General features: G+C 41.4%; 1 protein-coding gene across 4 annotated transcripts in view; it reads left to right on the forward strand.

Moving 5' to 3' along the window:
* Positions 1 to 26,885, forward strand: part of LOC126259670 (transcription factor cwo) — a 160,536-nt gene that overhangs the window by 101,844 nt on the left and 31,807 nt on the right. For 2 of the 4 annotated variants that reach the window (XM_049956619.1, XM_049956628.1), the window contains one exon: positions 20,428 to 20,503. The exons of the other annotated variants lie outside the window; for them this stretch is intronic. In XM_049956619.1, the coding sequence (XP_049812576.1) occupies positions 20,428 to 20,503 (76 nt within the window). The remainder of the gene's footprint in view (positions 1 to 20,427; positions 20,504 to 26,885) is intronic. 4 annotated transcript variants of the gene reach the window in all.

Raw genomic sequence — 26,885 nt, forward strand, 5'->3', positions numbered from 1 at the left:
CCACATTGCGTACCGTGATTCGTCACTCCACACAACCCTTTTCCACTGTTCAGTCGTCCAATGTTTACGCTCCTTATACCAAGCGAGACGTCGTTTGGCATTTACCGGCGTGATGTATGGCTTATAAGCAGCCGCTCGACCATGGGATCCAAGTTTTCTCATCCACCGCCTAACTGTCATAGTACTTGCAGTAGATCCTGATGCTGTCTGTGTCAGTCAACAGACGAGGTCGACCTGTAGTCTTTTGTGCTGTACTTGTGCCTTCACGTTTCCACTTGACTATCACATCGGAAACAGTGGACCTAGGGATGTTTAGGAGTGTGGAAATCTCGCGTACAGACGTATGACACAAGTGACAGCTAAATCACCTGACCATGTTCGAAGTCCGTGAGTTCCGCGGAGCGCCCCATTGTGGTCTCTCATGATGTCTAATGACTACTGAGGTCGCTGATATGGAGTACCCTGCAGCAGGTGGCAGCACAATGCACCTAATATGAGAAACGTAGTTTCTGGGCGTGTCCTGATACTTTTGATCACATAGTGTAGCTTGCATTTATAGCGAATCATATTTCTCAAAGCTTTTGACACATTGCCATGCTACAGACTGTTAACGAAGATCCGAATATACGGGAAAGGTCCGCAGTTATTTGAGTGAACCTAAGACTTTTTTTTTTCAAGTGATAGAACGCACTGCTTTGTTTGGGACGACAGCTGTTCAACAGGGACATGGGTATCGTCCGGAGTGATAGGACCATTCTTTTACATAAACGATCTGACGGATAGGCTGAGCAGCAATCTGCGATTGCTTGCTGATGACATTGTGATGTACGGGACAGTGTCGTCGCTGGGTGACTGCAGGAGGATATGGGATGACTTACCTACAATTTCTATTTGCTGTGATGAATAGCAATTGGTTCTAAACGTGGAAAAATACAAGTTAACGCAGATGAGTAGGAGAGACAATCTTCCAGTGTACAAATACAGTATTAGTGGCAAGCTGCTTGAAACAGTCACGTCGATTAAATATCTAGGCGTAACGTTGCAAAGTGACATGAAATTCGGTTGTAGCGAAGGCCAATGGTCGACTTCGGTTTATTGAGAAGGTTCTAGGAAAGTGTGGCTCGTCAACAAAGGAGACCGCGTATAGCACACTTGCACGATCTATTCTTGATTACTGTTCGAGTGTTTTTTTAGTTTTAGTTTTTCATCGAAACAATTCAGAGGTGTCCTGGTAGATTTTCGTCCGGGAGGTTCGATCAGTATGCGACTACTGCGAAATGCTGCATGAACGCAGCGGGAACGCTGTAGGGAAGAAGTGCTTTTCGCGAAACACGATTGAAAATATTTAGAGAAACGCCATTTGCGACAGAACTAACTACCCTGTTGTCAGCAACAAATTGTTCAAATGGCTCTGAGCACTATGACTTAACTTCCGAGGTCATCAGTCCCCTAGAACTTAGAACTACTTAAACCTAACTAACCTAAGGACATCACACACATCCATGCCTGAGGCAGGATTCGAACCTGCGACCGTAGCGGTCGCGCGGTTCCAGACTGTAGCGCCTAGAACCGCTCGGCCACTCTGGCCGGCTGCCAGCAACAACAAGGGCCGTCAAGACGAGTCAAATCAATGCTCCTACGGAACCTTATAGATGTCGCTTTTCCGTCGCTCCATTTGTGAATGGAACACGCACCGTATTGGGGCTTGCAAATGTATCTAAATGTAGATGAGTGCCAAAGAAATAGTTTTCAAAGAAAATAAATTTCCTGTGAGTCCTTGGGAAAGTAACTAACAGTAGATTCGTACATATCACTGCTTATTCGATTAAAAAAATCAGTATCTTGGTCTGACAGTATTTTATTAAAATTGATTGTCGGTTTCGGGTTTGCAGCCATCAACAAATCTAAAAATTCAGCAACGTCACGTAGGCACGTAGTTAATTTTAATAAAGTATCATGTGGTCAAAATATAATTTTTTGTAGTCAAATCAGTCACAAATGTCACTGGTCTCCTCAGGAGATACAAACGGTCTCATTTCGCGGCCCCGCTTATTGTGTACACACACATTAAAGGACACTATAAGGATGATTTGAAAAATTCCTCTGGCGGTTTCTCGAGTTGGTATTCGTTTTTATTAGGCGCAAGCCGATGGTACGGCAACAGAGGACATAGGGGCTGTCTCCATTGGCCCAAATACTTCCTGTGGGAGTTCCCCACAGTGACGGAGTCGACCGCTCTTATCGACTTTGGCCGCGTAACGCGCGTGCGTGGTCGCAGTTCCATCATGCAGGAACCGAATGACGACAGGCAGCAGCCGCTGCGTACTCGCCTGCACGTTACAGCACCGTAGCTGATGATACACGTCTCCGCTTTCGCTCATCTGGATCCAAACCACCACGGTCTCAGTTCTGGCAACTCCCAGCTCTCACAGCCGTCTTGTGGGTTAAAGTGTGCACCAGCCCGGCACTCGAATGGATAACTGCATTCCTGGGGCGTGCAAGCGCCACTCACAGAAGCCATGCTGCCGATGTATGCACGGGCTCCCAAATCCGCCTTCTGTGAACCGATTTCCCAAAACTGTCTCTGATTAGCCCAATATCTTTTTTTTTTTTTTTTTTTTTTAATTGACATAGTACCAACTGGAAGTCTGAGATCTCTGTAAATGTTGTTATAATATTTTATTAAGTCACAGTCGCTTGAATATATATAAAATTTTCACAGTATTAGTTTCAGCAAGTAGGTGTCATCTTCAGAAGTGATAAATCGACTAAGCCGGTTCGCGCAGATATAAAACTAATAAAGTTAGGCACTTGAGACATCACGAAGCCAAATAAAATGTTTCAGTGAATTTATATATGGCCAAAAATGTATTTGTTATACACGAGTACAAAACTTTATTAGAGGATTTATCATGGTAGCAACTACTTGTCGAAACTCGTAATGTGAATATTTTACACATTTATTTAAATTATCATGATGTAAGAAGCTGTTATACAAACTCCATATATATCTATTCCGGTGATGCAGACTTCGGTGCCAGATTTGTGTCGCTACCCACTTTCGCTTCATGTAAACACTCTTCTGCAGTTGAGTCGTCATTGTGTTGTCAGGTTCCTGCTTCCTCATACGATGTTGGTTTGTGTGGGCGAAGTGATTTTACGTTGAGTGAAGGGAAAGTAGTAGTGTTGTACTGACCAAGAAGTTATTCATTTCTTTTATTTAATTGACAATAAGTACCTTCTTATTTTTATAAGGTGCAAAGCAATACGTAAAAACTGATACTTTGTATAGTCGAAGTACTTGGTAGCAGCCACGAACAGTGGCTGGTGACAGAACATTCACTAATTCTATACACAGGATTATGAATTTGTCTTTACGCTTTAGGAAATTTTCTAGCCGTTCCAGGTCTCTACAATGGATATTGGACATTGAGTTGGATAAGAGTTACGAACTGCCTCTTGCAAAACACAGCAGTGATTACTTTTATTTTGACTATCAATTTCGATCACATTCTGACCATCCAAAGACCTTATGAACTGTTGTAGCAGTAGACTAGCCACTAGACGTGTTCCAGGCACATTAATGTTTATATAGCAAGACAGGGTGTCTATTTGTTATATCACGTGGAAGAGGTTGCAGTGTTGAGGCTGTATTAGCGCATGTAATACTCGATGAACACTGTTTCTCGAGGCACAGTCCTTGTATGCACTTTATATGTAAAATATCTGGCCAGAAACATCTGGACACCTATTGGTGGAATCTCTTTGCCATTATAACGGCTTCAACTCTGCTGGGAAGATGTAACTCATCTCAGAGGTGTTCAGTTGGATTTAGGTCGGGACTCTGAGCAGGCCAGTCCATTTTGGGAATATTATGATCTACAGATCATTGCCTCATGGGTGCTTCTTTCTGATACAGTCATCGTCTTCGAATCGCCTCTACTGTACGCAGTACACAGTACTGTAAAATATGTTCAAATCGTGCATTTACGTTTTTATTAGGAGCAGTAAGAGAGCCACACCCTAACCACAAGAAACACCCCCCTATTGTAATACCGACCCCTCCTTACTTCACAGTTGACTACAGAAATGTGTGGCTTGTGATGAGCTGCTCGACCATTGTGCCCCTTCTTAGACTGACTGCTGGAAGTCACAGGTGATTCCTCTTGCTGATTTCATGAAAAGTTAAATAACCACCCTCTGCAGTGTTACAGTGCCTGTCAAACGAAGCGTTAGACCTGCCTGGTCTTGGTTTATTTGTGGTTGTTCCTTCACCTTTTCACTTCACAGTGACATCACCAGCAGTCTACTGGAAAGCTTTAGAAGGGCTGTGATTTCTCTGATGGATTTTTTACTCAGGTGACAGTCAGTGACTAGGCAACGTGCCAAGCCACTGAGCTTACTTCACTGACCCATTCTGCTGTTACTACACTACTGGCCATTAAAATTGTTACATCACGAAGATGACGTGCTACAGACGCGAAATTTAACCGACAGGAAGAAGATGCTGTGATATGTAAATGATTAGCTTTTCAGAGCATTCACACAAGGTTGGCCCCGGTGGCGACACCTACAATGTGCTGACATGAGGAAAGTTTCCAACCGATTTCTCATACACAAACAGCAGTTGACCGGCGTTGCCTGGTGAAACGTTGTTGTGATGCCTCTTGTAAGGAGGAGAAATGCGTACCATCACGTTTCCGACTTTGATAAAGGTCGGATTGTATCCTATCGCGATTGCGGTTCATCGTATCGCGACATTGCTGCTCGCGTTGGTCGAGGTCCAATGACAGCAGAATATGGAATCGGTGGGTTCAGGAGGGTAATACGGAACGCTGTGCTGGATCCCAACGGCCTCGTGTCGCTAGCAGTCGAGATGACAGGCGTCTTATCCGCATGGCTGTAACGGATCGTGCAACCACGTCTCGATCCCTGAGTCAACAGAAGGGGACGTTTGCAAGACAACAACTGCACGAACAGTTCGACGACGTTTGCAGCAGCTTGGCTATCAGCTCGGAGACCATGGCTGCGGTTACCCTTGACGCTGCATCACAGACAGGAGCGCCTGCGATGGTGTACTCAACGACGAACCTGGGTGCACGAATGGCAAAACGTCATTTTTTCGGATGAATCCAGGTTCTATTTACAGAATCATGATGGTCGCATCCGTGTTTGGTGACATCGCGGTGAACGCAAATTGGAAGCGCATATTCGTCATCGCCATACTGGCGTATTACCTGGCGTGATGGTATGGGGTGCCATTGGTTACACGTCTCGGTCACATCTTGTTTGCATTAACGGCACTTTGAATAGTGGACGTTACATTTCAGATGTGTTACGACCTGTGGCCCTACCCTTCATTCGATCCCTGCGAAACCCTACATTTCAGCAGGATAATGCACGACCGCATGTTGCAGGTCCTGTACGGGCCTTTCTGGATACAGAAAATGTTCGACTGCTGCCTTGGCCAGCACATTCTCCAGATCTCTCACCAACTGAAAACGTCTGGTCAATGGTGGCCGAGCAACTGGCTCGTCACAATACGCCAGTCACTACTCTTGATGAACTGTGTTGAATCTGCATGGGCAGCTGTACCTGTACACGCCATCCAAGCTCTGTTAGACTCAATGCCCAGGTGTATCAAGGCCGTTATTACGGCCAGAGGTAGTTGTTCTGGGAATTGATTTCTCAGGATCTATGCACCCAAATTGGGTGAAAATGTAATCAAATGTCAGTTCTAGTTTAATATATTTGTCCAATGAATACCCGTTTATCATCTGCATTTCTTCTTGGTGTTGCAATTTTAATGGCCAGTAGTGTACTTCTCTACTAACAACACAGCACTCCCCACTTCCTCCGCCTCTCCTGACATCTAGTGGTCCGTCACTCATTACATAGGTATATCCAGGAGTAGTGAAGCTAAGAGAGAATGGCCACAGCCCGTACCATTGCCTGGTTCCCCCTCCCCTCCTCATTGATATAGAGCATTTGACATATGTTTAAAATGGTTGTAAATTCAATAGCTCAAATGTTCTAGAGATTTTCGCCTATCCTTATGACATCACAGGTCAGAGCCCAGTTGTTCGAGTGTAAATTGACTGGAAATCCATGATGGGCAAGTATCCTGTTGGACCTGTAATTATGAGCACAGCCTGTATGATGTAACAATCTAAAAGGCTGACCTGGATGGTGGTGGTGGTAAGTTCCTATGGGACCAAACTGCTGAGGTCATCGGTCTGCTGACCTGGGAACATGACTACAACCTGCATAGTTGCTAGGTTAATTGTGTTCTGAGTTTGGAATCCAACATGACCAGTCGGTTTTCCCCTCAGGTCGCAGACCACTTACCCAAATTTTAAAATGGCGAATAATTAAAAAGAGCCAGAGGTCGCTTGTGTCAATTATAGAATGGTAGGAGTTCAAAATCATTGGTTTTCCACACTTGCATTTCACTAGCACATATTTTAAAATGTTGATAACGCGACTTTCATAAATTAAATAATTTCCCCTCATCCATGTAATTACATATTTAAACATATTCCTCCACACCAAGTACCCCAAGTTTAAAATGATGGGAAATTCAAAAATCCACTTCCCCTAACCTTGAAATGGTGGGAAGCCCATTGGTTGACCAAAGTTTAAAATCTTTAGCTCCTTGGTGTAACCTGCATGGTCATTAAATAACTGCCATGTGTAAGCGTAACAGGAAAGAAAAGTAGTAGATATTCACTTGCATTTTATTTGTTTATTTGTTTAAGTGTTGCCAGTTGTGCCGCACCGATCCACTCACATTCTTGCAAAATGTTTGGTGATGTATGTATAAGGACCACTGACTTGCCAGTGCAGCCCCCAAGTCCTCGAGAGACGGAGTTCAATGCTGTAAGCCTCAGGCAGTTACGGTATACCTGCTGAGACCCTGAATCTCAGGCACCATATTCGTAACTGAATGCTAGACGCTCCAGTGGGCCACTGGGTCCTGTGTATTCAGCCACTTTCGCCTACACAGCTTGTGTCTGAATCGGCAGGTGACATATCTTGCAGCTGGAATGCGGGTAGGTTTTTGTCACCTGTTGTACACTACTGGTAGGGTATCCTCACCAGGGCTACACAATTTCAGAGTTAGCCTGCTCTAATTCTAGAGATGAATTGTTTCTGGCCTCTTATTCGTCTGGAATGCATCATTTTCAGACACATTACCAAGGCCATAATTAGTTTTATACCCTGGAAGGCACTTATTATACCAACATACATCCAAACTGAGTGCACAAGCAGGAACCAACACTGTTGGATTCACTTCTCCAGACTGCACTGCTGCTTGGTGCTGTAACGCACCTCGAGGAACAGCAGAATGGTCTACTTCTGTCAACTTACGTTTTGCTTAAGGACAGCGAAAATAAGAGAAATCAGAGACCAGATTGAATCATATCGTCATCGTCCCTTCCATCCGTTTACGGGTGTAACATAACTGAAATCAGTAAATGAATGAATATTGTACTGACATCACTGAGTTTTCCGTTGAAATCAGTGACTGTAGTAATGTAATCAATCAATTTTCTGTTTAAATCTGGGAATTTGCTTTGGCTACATGCCAGACAGTTATATGTTATTGGGCAAATAATCAAACATTTTTGTTCTACATATTGAATTCCTTTCTGAGCCACTGACAGCTTTAATATTGGGTAATAAGGGTCATTGCTTCCTCTAGCGTTGTAGGTTCTAGACATTACTTCTCTTCTCAGATTGTGATGTAATATTTATGGCGAATTTAATTGGTGAGTATATGTTTTGTGCAATTAAAATGCCTAACTTCCTGAAGCGGTACCTACATGATGATTGCAGGTGAACACCGCATATTATTCTTACTGCTCGCTTTTATTCAATCAATACTTTGTTTGTAAGTGGTGAGTCAACCCCAGAAAATTACTCCATAAGACATTATTGAGTGAAAATTTGCAAAATATGTATGGAGGTTGATTCGTGTGTTCCCAAGACTAGCAATTACGTAAGAGCGAAAGTAGTTGAATTTAACTGTTTGAGAAGCACAGTTATATGCTTCTTCAGTTCAGGTTTTCATCAACATTTACACCCAAAAAATTCTACCCTATTTATTGACTCTTGTTCCTGTGCTACATCAATTGTCGGCATGACTCTGTTTCTGTACAGAACTGAATTTCTCGAAATTTAGGGAGAGTCCATTTTCAGAGAACCAATTAATAATTCTTTGGAAAACACTGTTAACAATCTCTTCTCTGTGTTTCTCTGTAATGGGATTTATTATTATACTAGTATTGTCCGCAAAAGGCACCAATTCTGCTTGTTGAATGTCAAGTGAAAGGTGATTCACATTTATAAGAAATAGGAGTTGACCTAAAATTCAAAACTATGGGACTACTTTCGTGATTTCTCTCTAGTCATTAAACTTTTATACCCTTCCAACATTGTTTGAATTAGTTGTCATAATTTTCTGCATTCTGTTTATTAAGTATGATTGAAATATGCTGTGTGCAAAGCCTTCGATTCCATAAAACTTGAGTTCCTTTAAGAATGTAACATGATCTACACAATCAAATGCATTGGAAAGATCACAATGGCGATATTTTATAACTTAAGTCTTACAATATTTGATGAGTGAATATAAAAATAGCATTTTCATCTGAGCAACCATTCTGGAAACTCAGCTCCTGTATGCTAAGTAAGTTGTTTCTACTCAAATGGGAGGCCGCTCTTAAGTACATTACTGTTTTGAATATTTAGAAGAAAGATTTCAGTAAGGAAATTCTATGAGAATTATTTAAATCTTTCTACTCACCTTTCTTATGAAGAGGTTTAGCAATTGCATATTTTAATGTCTACAAAAATTCCCTGTGTCAGTGATGCATTACATACATCACTAAAGATATTACTTGTCTCATTAGTTAGAAGAACTTTTCAGATTCCTGTTTGAATTCCATCAACACGATATTAGCTTTTGTTTTTTAGAATTTTCATAGTTCTGTTAATTTCACTGAAGGATGTTGGTGCTACATCTGGTTGCTTAAAGTTTTATGAAATCACATTTTAAATATATTTCCTTGCTTTTTCAACCGATCCATTTAATCCTATTTTCGCTGCTATATTTACAAAGTGATTGCTAAACGTACGGACAACTTATTATGATTATTATTAATAGTATTCAATGTGTATGTATGTTTATGTTTCCAAGGTTTTTATTTATTATCTCTCCCTCAGAGTTACGGTCCCCTGATATTGACTATTCAGTGCCTGACACGTTTAGGCAGCAGTGGCAATCAACTCATCATGCAGACAGACTCCCTCATGCAGGACTTCATGTATTGAAGCAGGACACAGAATTGTTTCCAGACTTCGAGTTTCCTATAGATCCCGTAGCTGCACTGAACATCAAGCCACCAGCCTGATACAATGGAGCAGAAATCAAGTCAACACGTAGAATTATTTCCAGACTTTGAGTTTCCGTTATCACCAACATCTGCACCACTTGTTGTGCCATTAGCTTTGCACAGAGCGCCTATGAATGTGATGTTATTCCCGCAAGAAGTGCAGGCTAAATGCGATTGACGGTAAACATGTTTTTGTTGGCTTGTCACAGATCAAGAGTTCAGTGCAGTCGTAATTTTTGAAAATCCACAGTTTAGTGGCTTAAAATTAGTGCTTTCACGCTATACATGTTATCAATTACGACATAATTCAACACAAATAATTGCAGTGTTTAATGCTCAAATACTTGCAATGTTACTTGATTGTTGTACCACATGTGTTGGGGAAGTGAGAATGCCATGCAGTGCATTTAATTTCAGGAAGCACATCCAAAAACTTGATGTGTTCTAACTCAGTCAATATACAAAATCTTTTGCAGTGGTCTTATATGTCCTGATTTTATGTAAATATTTGGAATGCATTTACAGATCTTATCCATCAAAACACTTCAGAGAAGATATTTGCTACGAATTTTGATGCATGTTGTGCTTCAGCACACAGAATGGACAATGCATCAGATCACTACGTAATATTGGTGCAGAATTATGTGCCTATTTGTACTTGGACTATTCGTATGTCCTATTCTGTTAGCCCAAATTAAAAATTGAAAATAAAGCGTGCTCCATTTCAACAAACGCCTCAGAATTGTTGAATAAAATATGCAGTTATTATTACTAAAGTACAAATGCCAACTAGAAAATTTCAGATGTTCAGTAATCTAAATAAAGAGGCAGTCGAGGAGACCTCTCCAGTAGAAATTTACCTATGTGCAGGCTACATTTTATGTACCTAGTAGAACCGTTAAGACGTGGGGGACCATGACGTTACAGTCCATTTATTGCTATATTGAAGAGAATCAGTGCCACTGGCCTTATTGGATTCTAAACTTAAAATGCAAATGACCCGACAATCGTGCAGGGTGCGCTCATATTTACAGGTCAGTCTTCTTGGATTGTGATGTCATAGAGGCTGTGCTCGTATTCAACCAATCGGATAATTGCCCATCTTGGATTTCCAACCAATTTACATTTAGAATTACTAGGTTCTGGGCTAGGATGTCGTAGTAGCAGGAGGAAGACTTGTAGCACAATTTGGTTATTGAATTTCCTATGATTTTTTTGAATTTTACCCAATTTTTATACATAGGGAAATATTGGCCTATATCATTGGGGTAGGGAGTGGGAAGTCTGGCAACAATGTAGACTGTAAAAAGTTTTCAGTGGCGCCGAGCCACGGTCGTATATTTTTGGAAAGAATAAGCCGCCTTTTGACTGTATATTAATGTATTTATCTTCTGTTCTTTCTAGATGTCGGCTTTTGTGCTATTAACTAGAACAGTACTAAAAGTTCTTAGGCCATTAACACATAACATCTGGTAAAGGTCGTCCAAAGCAGATAAACAAGACTGCTTTGGATTGACTTTACCAGGTATGACATGTTAATGCTCTAAGCACTTTTAGGATTGTACTCGATAATGGCATAAGCTGAAATTTAGATAGTACAGAAGATAAATATCCTAGTCCCACTACTTCCAGATACTTTTTGATCATATAGTGTAGCTGTTCTTCTTTGGTCCAGATGGTCGGAATACAGTCAAAATTTGACCGAAATCGATAGTCAAAATAAAAATAAGTAGATCTGTGTATTACATGATGCAGTTCCTAGTTTCACGAAAGTTGCCCGAGACTTCGTTCACAAAATATTTCAGTTAGATAAGAGTCTTATAAAAATCTTCTGGCTTGTAGAACGTCTCATGCTTTCAAATGATTTACCAACGTTCCGATCTCTGTCTCAAGTGTCCTTCATCAGAGTAATACTATTGTGACAATGCAACTCTTAATTACAGTACAGAAAGTTTCAGAAAGGTTTTTATGATTTGAGAATACTTCATCGTTTTTGTGAATTAAAGTAGAAACTTTGGGTGGATTTTAAGTTACATATAGGACTAAAAATATTTTATTAAAAAGAAACCCTGTTTTACAATGGTATATGTTTTACACGCACGTACATACAGTCTTGGGATGCATTGTACAATTACATTTATAATCGCAGTTTTCATGTACCTTTCATAAATGTTCAATGTGTCCTCCAAGGGACGCACAACAAACATCCAAACTATAGTAAAACTTGTCCTGTACTTTTGCGAACAGGTCTGCATTCACAATAAAAAAAAGGGTCACATTCCCTGAGGTTACACAATATTGGAGGCCAGTGGAGCAGTGCGAGATATGTCCGCCCCCTACGGCCAACAATTGCTGAGGCAACTCATTAATCAGAAATTTACGTGCAAGTAAGTGGTGGTGCTGACTCCTGTTGGAAAACGAAAAAAAAATTCCAGCACGTTCTCGCAATGGCGTAAGATCTCTAATGTAACCAGGTACGCGATTCTTGCAATCATGTGAGTCAGGTAGCTGCACTAGGGAGACTGTTTCCGCCAACCACAGGGCCTGAGATCTGGCAGCTGACAAGGTAAACTTTTAATTTCGATGCATAAGTTAACATTCATCCCACATTTATATCTGCATTCATGTAAAGATAAACTAATGTGAAATCAGATGAATCTTTCTGATACACAACTTGTATACTATTTTCACTCCTGCTCCTACGATTCACGTTAAAATAAGTTATACCCAAGACTGGATGTCGTGAGTGGTGGGGAAGGGAAATATTACATACTCTGATGACCATCACTGGCAGTACTGGACGAAAAATGGTGCACCGTTTCACGACAGGGCGCAGTCTCTAACTCCGAAGAATTTTGTTGAAAATTGACTTCGTGAGCAGGCGGGGAACTTTAGGGCCGCTGTAATAAAGGAGGCCGTGGAGATGAGTGTCTCCGAATCCTACTGTTGGCACTACACACACTGTCAGATAACGTTCAGCGGGTATTCGTCATACCCAGACCCTGCCATCGGATCGTGTACTGTGATTCGTCACTCCACACAACGCTTTTCCACTGTTCAGTCGTCCAATGTTTACGCTCCTTACACCAAGCGAGGCGTCGTTTGGCATTTACCGGCGTGATGTATGGCTTATGAGCAGCCGCTTGACCATGGGATCCAAGTTTTCTCACCTACCGCCTAACTGTCGTAGTACTTGCACTGGCTCCTAGTGCAGTTTGGAATTCCTGTGTGATGGTCTGGATAGATTGTAACCTCCCCACACGTAATTTTGTTAAATGAAAATGGAAATGGAGCCAAGCGTAACCTCCCCACAAAAATTAAGGAATGAAAATTGACCATGAACCACACAATAATATTAATTAAATAATGAACCATGAACCAAATGTAACCTCTCAACAGAAATAATAATATCTGATAAATTTTATAAGGACAGCAGCGCTGACCTTCGGCCCTGTATTCTGAATAACAAAAGCAAAAATTCTTACCTCAATAAAAACTGCAACTATTTCTGCTCTTATTTATCGACAAAGCTTCGTGCAATGCTGGCATATATATTTTTTGGATTCTTGGAAGCAATGATAATGCATTGGAAAAATTCTTTAAATTGAAATGAATACTTTACTTTAAAAAAAGTTACTTTATATTATAAAAATTATTATTGGGGCATTTTTTTAACAAAAATTAATTACAATTAACATACATTACTAAATGTGCGCAAGGCTGCTTCTTTACCTTCTACAACAATACTCATCCTCCAGAGTCGCGACCAGAGCACTCACCCGACGCATGCCGACTACTACCGTCCACTCGCTACTAAAGCCGACCGACTGCTACTGTATCCGACTGACTACTACTGCAGACTGACTTATACTGCAGACTAGCGCAGACTCGCGACATGCAACAACTAACAATAAACTACTCTCTGGTCAGAGATTCTGTCATGCTTCGCCCATCGCCGGCGAAGCATACACCTTACAAGATGTCTGCTTATTACACATTACGACCCTCTTCAACTGTCGGCGGTCTCTGTCAGTCAACAGAAGAGGTCGGCCTCTACGCTTTTGTGCTGTACGTGCCCCTTCGCGTTTCCACCTGACTATCACATCTGAAACAGTGGACGTAGGGATGTTTAGGAGTGTGGAAATCTCGCGTATTGACGTATGACACAAGTGACACCCAAATTACCTGATCACGTTCGAAGTCCGCGAGTTCCGCGGAGCGCCCCATTCTGTTCTCTCACGATGTCTAATGACTACTGAGGTTGCTGATATGGAGTACCTGGTAGCACTGTTGCTGCACTGTTCCGTTTTTTGCTTTAATTTAGGATACAAATGAATTTGTCACTTGCCTTACATCAGACGTAGAGAAGAGACAAAATGTTTCATAGCAGTAAAGCGCAGGTAATTTTCGCCTCGAAACCCGCTGACAGAACCAAAGAAGTCACTCACAACAGTTTTAAATGTCCACTACTGGACTGCAGCAATCTCCAGAAGAATAAAACGAAGTGGGCACTTCCGCCGCCCTGACCACTATAGCCGTCCTTGCCGTACTACTGCTTCACCTGACCGCAGAGCTCCTCAGATGAAATTGTATTTTTAAATAGTGGTCAAGAAGAAACTGTGTTTTGTTCAAAACTGGTCCCCCAACCATACATTTATTATTGAAGCATATATGCACGTGAATAGCTGTTTTAGAGGGAAGAGTAAAATTACACTACATTGAAAATTTATTTTCCGCCCCAAAATACGTATATATTCGACAATATATGTAGTATACCCAACTCAGCGGCTCATTTTTCTTTTACTTTTTTTTTCCTTCTAATTCTGTGGTTTTGCGGGGTCTCAGAAACAGTCCTAAAAGCTTGTAAGGTTGTGACAGGGAAGGCCGTGCAGAGAAGAAAAAAAATCCGTACGCTGCGTTGTTTCAGAGTTATTTAGCACTGAAGATAACTAATCAGGTCGTTGCGCGCGCAGATTCAAGCACTTGCACGCGCTAAAATGCTGTAACGGACAGACATCTGTGAGTTGCCACTTGTTAAAGTGCTCATTATAAATTAAAATGTGCCATTTTCGGAAGTGATAAATTTAAGGTAGATGAGTATGGAGAGCTGCATCAAACCAGTCTCAGGACTGAAGACCACGACAACAACAACGAGCAAAAGCGACGTTTGCTCGGTCTGATTAAACGAAAGTAATAACAAGTTTAGGCCGGCCAGAGTGGCCGAGCGGTTCTAGGCCCTTCAGTCTGGAACCGCGTGACCGCTACGGTCGCAGTTTGGATCCTGCCTCGGGCATGGATGTGTGTGATGTCCCTAGGTTAGTTAGGGTTAAGTAGTTCTAAGTTTTAGGGGACTGATGACCTCAGATGTTAAGTCCCATAGTGCTCAGAGCCATTTGAACCAAGAACAAGTTTAGGGACATTGTCTCTATCAGGCTGCTGGAATTTGCGCTCGACGACTTGATTGGCTAATTTCAATGCTAAACAACTCTGAAACAGCGCAACATATCAATTTTTCCAGAATGAGATTTTCACTCTGCAGCGGAGTGTGCGCTGATATGAAACTTCCTGGCAGATTAAAACTGTGTGCCCGACCGAGACTCGAACTCGGGACCTTTGCCTTTCGCGGGCAAGTGCTCTACCATCTGAGCTACCGAAGCACGACTCACGCCCGGTACTCACAGCTTTACTTCTGCCAGTATCTCGTCTCCTACCTTCCAAAAAGTTCTTCTGTAAAGTTTGGAAGGTAGGAGACGAGATACTGGCAGAAGTAAAGCTGTGAGTACCGGGCGTGAGTCGTGCTTCGGTAGCTCAGATGATAGAGCACTTGCCCGCGAAAGGCAAAGGTCCCGAGTTTGAGTCTCGGTCGGGCACACAGTTTTAATCTGCCAGGAAGTTTCATATCAATTTTTTTCGTAACAATAATTTCTCAGGAATCTTCCCTGCGATGTCCTTACAAGATTTTCGGACTGTTTCTGATCCCATGTCACATGTAAGGCTATTTTGTGTACACCTCACTACAGAATCGCTGTGTGTCACATTTTCTAAGGAACGTGTTCCAGTCGTCAATTGTCAGACCAATGCATCTGCTTGCAAAGGTGCTTTGAAAACTGGGAAAATTTAAGTTTTTGAACTACAGCTAGTTGGAATATCGTCATTATGCACGGAATTCGGCAGGGACTGCCTTCAACCTATTCCTGTGTGTAATGAAATTTGTGCTTGAAAAGCGTATTGAGTGGAGTGAGGAATCCATGAGACCTGTAGACGAATGTTTTGCAGGACAACCAGAATCACACGTCAGAGACAGAATCAGTGCACTACAAGAAAGGGACTATGTGGAAAAATAAGCCGGCCGCGGTGGTCTCGCGGTTCTAGGCGCGCAGTCCGGAACCGTGCGACTGCTACGGTCGCAGGTTCGAATCCTGCCTCGGGCATGGATGTGTGTGATGTCCTTAGGTTAGTTAGGTTTAAGTAGTTCTAAGTTCTAGGGGACTGATGACCACAGCAGTTGAGTCCCATAGTGCTCAGAGCCATTTGAACCATTTTTTTGGAAAAATAATTCCGTGTTTTATGACCGAGAAAACATGATCTTTTTCAGAAAGTACGAGAAATCTGTACTTTACCTTTATACTCTGAAGTCTTACTGAATTATGAGTTGGTATGCTTTCCGAATAAGTTTACCTGCCTCTGCCAAGCAGATATCCTGGAATCTAGCAGAAATCTGAAACGAAAATGATTGAAGCATAATAGGCTGACGTAACGCCAATGGCTGTGACGCATCCGCGGCCAGTGAATGCCTACGTAAATGCGTCTATTAGCGCCTGGAGACGACTGCAGGACTGGCACATCACGGCTGCTGCTTGCGCACGTGGGGAGCGGTTGAGTTCACGTCACACGAGGCGGAGGTCCCGCAGGGGCAGAGTAGTCGTGCACGGGGCACCTAACTTATTGCCAAGCAAAACAAAGAGCAACACCTCGAAGGAATCCTCGAAAGCATAAAACAAGTGTTACGGACAGTTACGAGCTTTATTGTTAAACACTGCGCATCGACCTCGCTGCATTACGATGTATGTTGCGCGTGAGCTGACGACGTTGCTTTTTCACATGAAAATGAATTAGGCTGTAACAAAACAAATAACAAATGCTAAGAAAGTGACAAGTATTCGAATGAATACAGGTAAACCAGTATACTTCACCTTAACCCGCATGCCAAAAAATAATAATGCACTGCAAATTAATAACACAACCTTTGCGAAGAGTGATCATCAGATGTAGAAGTAACTTCGGTGCCCCAGGGAAGTGTGTTGGGATCCTTGCTGCTCATGTTGTACATCAATGACCTTGCAGACAATGTTAATAGTAATCTCAGACTTTTTGCAGATGATGCAGTTCTCTGTAATGAAGTATTATCCGAAAATAGCTGCATAAATATTCAGTCAGGTCTTGATAAGATTTCAAAGTGGTGCTAATCATGGCAACTTATTTTACATGTACATACATGTAAAATTGTGCTCTTTACAAAACGAAAAAACGTAGTATACCATGTCTGTAATATCAGTGAGTCACTGTTGGAATCCGCCAACTCGTACAAATACATTTCGTAGGTATGTAAAATGGAATGATCACATAGGTTCAATCGCGGCTAAAGCAGGTGATAGACTTCGGTTTATTGATAGAATACTGGGGCAGTGCACTCAGACTACAAAGAAAATTGCCTACAAATCAGTCGTGCGACCATTTCTAGAATATTGCTTAAGTATGTGGGATCCATACTATATGGGACTAATAGGGGATGTTGAGCGTATACAGATGAGGGCAGCACGAATGGTCACAAGCTTGTCTGATCCCTGGGAGAGTGTCGCAGAGATACTGAAGAAATTGAACTGTCACAGTCTTGAAGACAGACATGAAGTGTTCTGAGAAAGACTTTTAACAAAGTTTCAAGAACCGGCTTTAAATGATGATTCTAAGACTATACCACAATCCCCTACGTATCACTCGCATAGGAATAGTGAGGATAAGAGTAGAATAATAACTGCACGCATAGAGGCATTCAAACAGTCATCCTTTCCGCGCTCCATACGTGAAGGAAACGGGAAGAAACCCTAATAACTGGTTCAGTGGGTGTATCCTCTGCCACGCACCTCACAGTGGTTTGCAGAATATAGATGTAGATGACCAATGAATTTCGTTAACTTGGGGGCCTGCTAGCCTCTGATACTGCATAAAAGCCGAAATCGAATACTTTATGCAAAAGGTCAACTTTTGTTAATATGGCCGCATGACAGTTTTCAAAAGCGAGTTCACTCTAGAAAATCTAAATCTCTCTGATCAAATCATGAACTGTATCAGTTTGAACCTACATCACTGAAACGAATACTTTCACAAAAAAAGAAAGTAAATTAAGGATATTTTGGCCTATAAGAGTTAGCAACGCCAATGATTGGAGAATACTACGTAATGACGAAGATTATGATTTTACACAGAGAACCAGATACAGACGCAAAAAGGAAAACCTAAAGATTGCAATGCATAGGGCCTGGCATTAAGGCACTACCAAACAAGACCTTCAAGAGACTTAAAGAAGAGTTTCCCATCGGAGGACGACCTCTAGGACATACACTTAAAAGAGATTTTGACAAATCTCAAAGTGGCTTGGAAAAATTAAGATTGTGTGGAGACTGGAAAATTACTTGCGACGACAGAGGAAAGTGATTCGATAGTGTTCACTCCTCAGCGGAGAACCTTAATTCCTTGTGTAATAATAATTTAAAGAGTTCGTTCGCGCACATCCTATTCTTAGTTGTTTTGTTTTTATGGCCCTCCCGTGAGATAAACAATGAACGTAGTAGAATCCGTTTACAGTCCATCCCGAATGCTTGTACGAGGTCTGTTGAAAAACTTCTGGGACTTTGTCCACAAAATTTTGTTACGCTTAATTTTTGTGCGTCGTGCACTGTGTCCGAAATACTCTCCTCCTCAATTGATGCACCACTCCTAACGCCGCTTCTACTCCTGGAAGCTGTCTTGGTACACGTCTAGCTGAATCGCGCGAAGCGCCGTCTACGAATTTTCTTTTATTTCATCTATCGTTGTAAATCTTCGTCGTTTCAGCGGGGTTTTCAACTACTGAAATTAAAAAAAAGTCCGCAGGGGCCAGGCCTGGAGAGCACAGAGGATGAGACAGCACAATAATTAAGTTTTTTGTGCAGTAGTCATGCATCAGTGGGAATGAATGAGCTGGTGCGTTATCGTGATGCTAGAGGCATGAATTGGCTCGACATTTCAGGCCGTTTCCTTCTCACATTTTCTCGCAGGCGTCGCAACACCTCCCGACACTACTATTGATTTAAGATTTAACAGTTTGTCCCTGTGGCACGAATTCATACTGAACTAATCCATTAAAGTCAAAGAAAACTACCAGTATGGCTTTGACATTTGACCTGACCTGATAGCTTTTTTTGGTCTTAGAGAATCTTTCCCAGCTCATTGTGAAGCTTATACTTTGGTCTCAACATCATAATCGTTGACCCATGTCTCATCACCAGTTATGATTCTCTCAAGGAACATCTCGTTCTCATTTGCGCAATCCAAAAGCTCTTCACAGATTGTGAGACAAAGATCTTTCTGGTCTTGACTCCATAGGATGAACTTGGCGGCAACACGATGGGCTCCAAGATGCTGTGTCAGGATTTCACGACATGATCCAATTGAAATGTTACATCTTTCTGCAATCTCTCAGACAGTCAATCTTCGATTGGCATGCACAATTTCATTGACATTCCTGACATGAACGTCATCGGTAGACGTCGAGGGGCATCCTGAACGATGGTCACCATTAACTTCCGTCCGGCCATTTTTAAACAGTGTGAACCATTTGTAACACAGAGTACAGCTTAAGTACTCACCACCGTAGGCTTCTTGCATCCTTTGGAGACTAGTGCTTCTCTGACTGTTATTTAGAAATTCGCAAATTGTGCGACAAACAGCGCCGAACAATGACTAACAGACATGCAACATGAAACTTCCGGCTGTTACACATTAAACACAAGGGTGTGCAGGGATGCCAACTGCATTTGGCTTCAACACACCATTGGCGCGAAATTACGAATGTTCCGGAATTTTTTGAATAGATCTCGTACTTTAAACTTTCTGATTAAACTTCCACACAAAGAACGTCTTTCTTCCAAAACTTCCATGATTTGAAATCACTGGGTTTGTTCATACCATTCTCATACTGAACTGATCGGTCTTTAAAAATCTGTGAGCAGCCCTCTGAACTACTGCAGTCATTTACTGTAATCCACCCTGACAGGGTCCCCAAACAGACAAGCAACGCACAAGAAGAAATAACAAATGTCAATTGAGGTCTATTTTGTAGCTGTGGTGCACTTTCCTATAAACCTACCAATGAATCAGTCATTCTGATGAAAAGATTAGTTGTTCGACGAAGTCCTTATTAGTTATATGCTCCATCAGTTCTTGTCTCTCCCATGATGTGTAGTATCAGCAGTGTAGTTATGATTCCAACGGGCACGCTGCTTGAAATGTTCATTTGGGTTACGTTCGTGGTATGTGCTGTCTTTTCTTCTCAACTCTCAATTCTGATGGCAATATTACGAGCATCAAGAGGATGTTAAAGTCAAGGAAATTAACGGTGTAGTCATTGTGTAATATTACGCACAGTAAGAGACAGGATACACTATAGTTCATTTGTTTCAAATGACGTGCTTGTGCCCCTCTTACCACTCTGTTTCCAGTGTAGCGGCTGTTGAGCATGTGATGCTCTTCCAAATCAGTTCGTCAGTGCAAGCTACCAGCTGCTCTTCCAGTTGTTACGTTTCTCAACTGCTTGTGCACTTTGTTATACTAAACGTTTGTTGTTAAGTCGATGTAATGTGCCAAGATGGCAAACATTCGTTTAGTGTTGTTTTGCAATATCAGAATTAATTTTCTTACATACTTTTTGAACTATTTAAAATGTTGACGTTATTACTGTGCTAGAATGCTTACCGAAGCGAGTGTGTTTCAGGAATCTCAACTTCACAACTGCAGCAGCTACATCAGAAGACGACGAATTTAACTTTCATAAGAAGAAAGTGTCAAGGGTGAGTTGTGACCTCAGTTACCAACATTATCGTAGTTGTGTTCTTGTTAACACATTCTGTTTAGCATAAATTGTGTACTTTTGCATCAGATAGATCCGATGCACTAAATGAGTTTCCGTTTTAATTCCTTCCCCATCTACCCAAGTTAGGTCTTAACCCTAGGACGCCTAAGCCTTTTTTGTAACAGGAGTGCCGAAAGAGGACGGAGAGTTCAGTGAAGCCACTGGTGTTAAAATAGTCTGCAGGTAAAAAAATTACAGGTTTCAAAAAGGATTACGTATTTTACAAGACTGTAACTTATAAATGTTAATACTTTCAAATACTAGATTGAATCAGTAAAGAATTGGCATATTGCAACACAAAATAAAAATGTTTTGAAACATTACACATACTACTCTGATACTCAGCTTCAAGCAGGAGATACACTACACAATTCTTTCTGAATGCATGTTACACACACGTTTATGACACTGTCCACAGTACTGTTTTGGTTTTGATTGTTGTACTTCTGCTTCTTTTACGCAAAAATGGCACCGACTTTTTCATACAGGAAGCTGATCTTTATGTGTTGTCACTTCTTTGATTTTTTTTTTTTTTTTTTTTTTTTTTGTAGAATACTTTCCATTGGCTCAACAGTTTGGTTAGAAAACCCTCTTACATTAGTACCTATTTTTGCTATTTGCAGGTTCACTAGTTGGAACTCAGGTTTCAGAAGAAAAAGTTTCAATTCGTTGTGTTTCTTCTCATTAGATCTTGGATGTCGTTTGATGAATATGGTGGTTACATAAATACTGATGGTTGCACTGATATCTATGAGAGAGTGAAATACTGTGAGAGGACATCTCTTTGTTTCCTTCTTTCAGGTGTATGAGCCATTTGATCAGTGGTATCAATTCCATCTTTAGTGGAATTATAATACAGACTTTTAATCTTCTTTCCTTCTTCAGTGCCTTTATGTTGGTAGATAGTTAATAATATCAGCAAGTTTTAACTTGGTTTTGTTTTTACTGTGTAAAATACCAAAATAACTTGTGGCTTACCTGTCGTTGGATCTGTGAACATGAACATTGACGAATATAACTTTCGATCTGATGTATTCTTCTTTATCTCTGGAATGTGCTTCCTGAGTGACTGGAAAGTTCCTATTGTAGTAATTTTCTAGTCTTGGTATAACTCTCCTGCCAAATGCACTGATCTATAGTGTCGCTTTATAGTACGAGGGTAATCCCAAAAGTAAGGACTCCTATTTTTTATAAGTGCATAGACCTGTTTATTTCTACAATGGTTTACCTCAGTTTACAGCTTGAACATTTAGCTATTTTTCGACGGAATCACCATTTCTGTTGATGCATTTTTGTAGACGCTATGGCAGTTTTTGTATGCCCATGTCATACCAGCTCTCCACCATGCTGTTCAGAAAGTTATGAACCTTATAAATCTCTTCTTTCACCTCGTCGTCGGAGCTGAATCGCTTCTTTTAACCTAGGGAACAGGTGACAGTCACTGGGCGCCAAGTCAGGACTATACAGTGAGTGGGTGATTAGGTTCCACTGAAACTGTTGCAGGAGAGCAACGGTTTGCCGAGCAATGTGTGGGCGAACGTTGTCATGGAGAATGTGTACGCCCTTGCTCAACATTCCTCTTCTCCGGTTCTGAATTCCCGTTTGAGTTTTTGCAGAATCTCACAGTACCTGTCAGCGTTAATTGTGGTCCCAGCAATTCAGCTCCGACGACGAGGTGAAAGAAGAGGTTCATGGCGAGCTGGTATGACATGGGCATACAAAAACTGCCACAGCGTCTACAAAAATGCAACGACAGAAATGGTGATCATGTCGAAAAATAGCTAAATCTTCAAGCAGTAAACTGATGTAAACCATTGTAGAAATAAACAGGTCTATGTACCTATAAAAAATAGGAAACCTTACTTTTGGGATTACCCTCGTAATATTTCGACCAATATTTTTCAGATGCACTGCCAAGCGTTTAACGACAGCTGCTGAACCTCGTTCTTCCTTGGATAGTATCCATACTTTACCTGCGTAGGGTTCCATATTCATGAAGTATCTGATCTTGCACATGACATCATTCACATAAGGATGCCATAGTTGCCCAATTCCTCCTACTGTGAAGGAGCAGCGTCCTCTAAACAAGCTGAGCATCTCATCAGTGGTGAGGTGCACTCCTGGTTTATAAAGTAGTGGAAACCTGTCGTTCACTTTGTTGTCGACTTGTTGCTTCCTTTCTTTGCTGGAAGGTAGTTTTGTCATCAAACCTAATAATTCCAATTGAAAGTTTTCGCTCTGACTGGACCGTTCGTTCGTTCATGAGTATTAAAAGGTTTGCCTGTTTTTGATTGAAACCTGAATGTGCTGTCCTCTGTTATAAAAGGGTTGAACTGAAATAACTATCGAACAGCTTGTCTCAGTGCACAAATTTACAGGAAAACAAAACTAACTGGCGTTGACTGTGCAGAAAATTAAATCAAAATGTTACTCGGAAACCACTACGAAAATCCAACTGTGCACTGCCCTAAACAATTACGTAGCAACGCTATGAAAGACATACTGTCCACTGACCCATTAAAAATTTGAATTACAAGGAAATGCTTAGAATTTGCGCAAACGAAGGAACCAACAAAAAATGAAAAGAATCTTACCAGAAAAATTACAGTGTAATCAGCAGGAACAGCACAACATGATTAAATCGCGCCGGCTGGTATATGCTAAAGTAAAGTAAAAATACTGGGAGAAAGATTGGGATGATTTTCTCATTGGTAGAAGTAACATTTAGCCTAATTGTCTCTTCATTTAAAGGTTTTTCTATAATATCCATGCTGTCAGGTGTAAAAAGTAACATTAAGGCTTCTCCAGGAGAATGACAAACACTGGCTGGAGTTCCTCCTGCCTGCTCCCTTACTGTATTTGCAAGAGACCTTCCATAGTCTGTTTAAAATTAGTTGCGACTTTCTATAGTTCGGTACGGTGTGGGTCGAGGGAAGCGTAGCTGTCTGGCTGTGCTGAACTCGTCAGCTGGTGACGATAATGCCAGACTACTCGGCTTGGAAGCTGCCAAGCTTCTTGACTGCGGAAACAGCAAGCCACGAAAGCCGGCCCATCTACACTCTTTCTCACACTATCTTAAAGAAACTATTCGGTAATAAATTCTTGATTCTCGCACATATAGCTTAATTCGTCAGCTTCACGATGAACTGCCTATCATCTCATTAATCGTGATAGCTATTGTAATATTTCGATACTAGATAAACTACTGCAAGAAAAAACTTTTAAAGTTTGCAGTAAAAAATAGGAGTCGTTATGAATTAGCGTATGGTGTGCGTTAGAGGTCATATGTTGCTGTAAATGAAATTTAGATAACATATTGAATTATTCTCTAAACTTGGATGGATACCGCTCTTTGCCTCCCATGTCGAGAAAATGGAATGTATGTAAACCGCTCCATAACGAACGCATGCGCCAGTGAAAAACCAAGAATGAAATATTCGTTAGTCCCTCGTAAGTCGTGAATGGTGTGATATATTGGTACAAGATTTTGGCAAATGACAGCACGCGAAGAGGAGAGTATTTTACGGTATGATTAATATGTGGAACTTCCATATCTCCCACAATACTACAGTTTTTTAAATAGTGTAATTTTTAAGGACTTAAATGGCTGGTGAGAAATAGTGTAATTTTTAAGGACTTCAATGGCTGATGAAACGAGAATTGCTGTGGATTTTGCAGCAATACATGTGATGAAGTTACACATTTATTTTTTTTTACTGATAATGGGCTTTTTCTTAACTATTGAGCTGTTGTGTCCTCAGTTGCTAGTTTAACAATACACTATTACAGGACTATGTCACAATATCAACAGCATTAGAATCTTATTGAGACGGATATTTGTAAACCCTGCTGTGTTTTTGGCAAAAGAAACAGATACTAACAAGGCAACAAGAGAGTTTTGTATGAAATCTTCACAGTCCTTCATGTATACATGTCTCCTTTTTGGTATGGCTGACAACTCGAGACTAGTCCTGTGGTGTAACATTTGCATTGGCTTCTTCTTTCAGCATTTCAACCTCATTGAGCGTAAATGTCTTGTTTATTGCCACATCACTTTTCACCAAGGCCCGTATATTCTCAGTCGGATTTAAATTAGCATGAGACGGAGAAAGACTGATTAAACTTTAACCTTTAGCGTTAGCCAGTTCGTCGACCTGGTAAAAAAATGTAAATGTCGTGTGACTAGGGCCTCCCGTCGGGTAGACCGTTCGCCGGGTGCAAGTCTTTCGATTTGACGCCACTTGGGAGACTCGAGCGTCGAGTCTACCTGGCGGCGTGAAGTTTTTGGCTTGTGCAGCGCTACAAGTTCCATTAACTTCCCCTTATACATGCTATGTTCAACTTTATCCAATGGAACATTTCCTTGTACCCAGAGCAAAACATCAGCTTTTCTCCACTGCATTGTTGTAGCTTTACCATCGCAAAGGAGTGGCGTGGAGGGTTGTCCGTTAAAATTGTCTGAATTTGGAGGAATATTTTACAGCATAACTTTATCTTCATAGCCGGGACGTGTTCTTGGACGGCCACTTTTCTTGCAAATCCCTTGTTCAGACGTGCTGCATTGTTATTAATGCAGTGCCAACACAAAACACTTGCTTACAATACCTGACGACTGTAGAAAACTTGAAAGCTGGAAAACACCACTTTATAACGAGAGGTAATGAACACAGATGCATTGGTGCGCGAAAAGATGTACTGTTCATCCACGACGTGGCAACAGGGGCGCTTTACTACGGAGCTGCTGACGGCGTGGTAGGGAAAGCTGCTCGCCATTGGTGTTACCTCAGTAACGGCGTCGTGCCCGTCCGTTGAGCCAAACGTCAAAAGCCGCAACTAATTTTAAACGCACTATAGGTATTCTGGGCTGTGTGATTACATATCTTCTTCCAGACTTGGCCGCACTCACATCGTGATGGTCACTACCTGATGCTACATTATCTTCATCGTGTCTAATGTCCACGTCACCTTCCCAGTCTGGATCATACTCTACAACACCATCCTCATCTTCACTTTCTTCTCCCTGGATTAGAATCGTCATTTAAAATATCAATCATAATTCTTTCTAAAGATGATTCACGAATTATTTTAAACATTCCTGAATCTCAACATGAACAACAGGGAACTGACTGAACTAACTCGCTGGAAGTACACAAGATAAATAGCAGCTGAATGTTAACAACAACCTGTCCGCAGCTCGTGGTCGTGCGGTAGCGTTCTCGCTTCCCACGCCCGGGTTCCCGGGTTCGATTCCCGGCGGGGTCAGGGATTTTCTCTGCCTCGTGATGACTGGGTGTTGTGTGATGTCCTTCTGTTAGTTAGATTTAAGTAGTTCTAGGGGACTGATGACCATAGATGTTAAGTCCCATAGTGCTTACAGCCATTTTTAACAACAACCACTTCCGCTAAAAATAAACTAATTGTTAAGGATATAAAGAATGCCAACCAACAAGGCACACAGGCATGCATCGTTGTAGAGACGAGAAATAAAAAAATATTACGTAGAAAAATTTTCTGTAGCATGGAAACATAATAGGAGGCGGGCTTGTTGAAATTACATTGAAAATTTCATTTTTTTTCAGGAGTTATCTACAAAGTTTATTGATAGTTAACTTTATACACTATCGAAAAAACAATAACTTGAAGGGCAAATGTTGTATGACATTTACATGAGCAGAGAGGAACATAACCTGTTGTGAGTTGAAGGAACACCCCCTACCTCCCCCTAGGCGTCCTAGGCTTGATACACATCGTATACGTTATCTGCCGACAGACAGAGTTAAAATTGGTAACTTTTAATATTATTCGACCTTCTCATGGTAGTAATAATTTATGTGCTTCATCGGTCACGGCTACGAAAACATCAACGTTTGGCTGTAAATTTGTGATCTCTTCATCGTGCTCGTAAAACCAATAAAGTATTCGGAATGGGAACGCTACTCTGCCGGCCGAAGTGGCCATGCGGTTAAAGGCGCTGCAGTCTGGAACCGCAAGACCGCTACGGTCGCAGGTTCGAATCCTGCCTCGGGCATGGATGTTTGTGATGTCCTTAGGTTAGTTAGGTTTAACTAGTTCTAAGTTCTAGGGGACTAATGACCTCAGCAGTTGAGTCCCATAGTGCTCAGAGCCATTTGAACCATTTGAACGCTACTCTTGCCCAAAATTCAGTACCAAGTCGTACACATCATCAGGGCCCCATTTGAGTGAGGTCTAACCATAGTTGGTAATATGTGAAAAATTAGTGCCAACGGTAAAATCCGTCTGGGAGACTAACATGACCAAATTTTGCATTTTATGTCCACTTTAGTGACTATCGAAAATAA

Source organism: Schistocerca nitens, chromosome 1 (genome assembly GCF_023898315.1).
Source record: "Schistocerca nitens isolate TAMUIC-IGC-003100 chromosome 1, iqSchNite1.1, whole genome shotgun sequence".
Lineage (NCBI taxonomy): Eukaryota > Metazoa > Arthropoda > Insecta > Orthoptera > Acrididae > Schistocerca > Schistocerca nitens.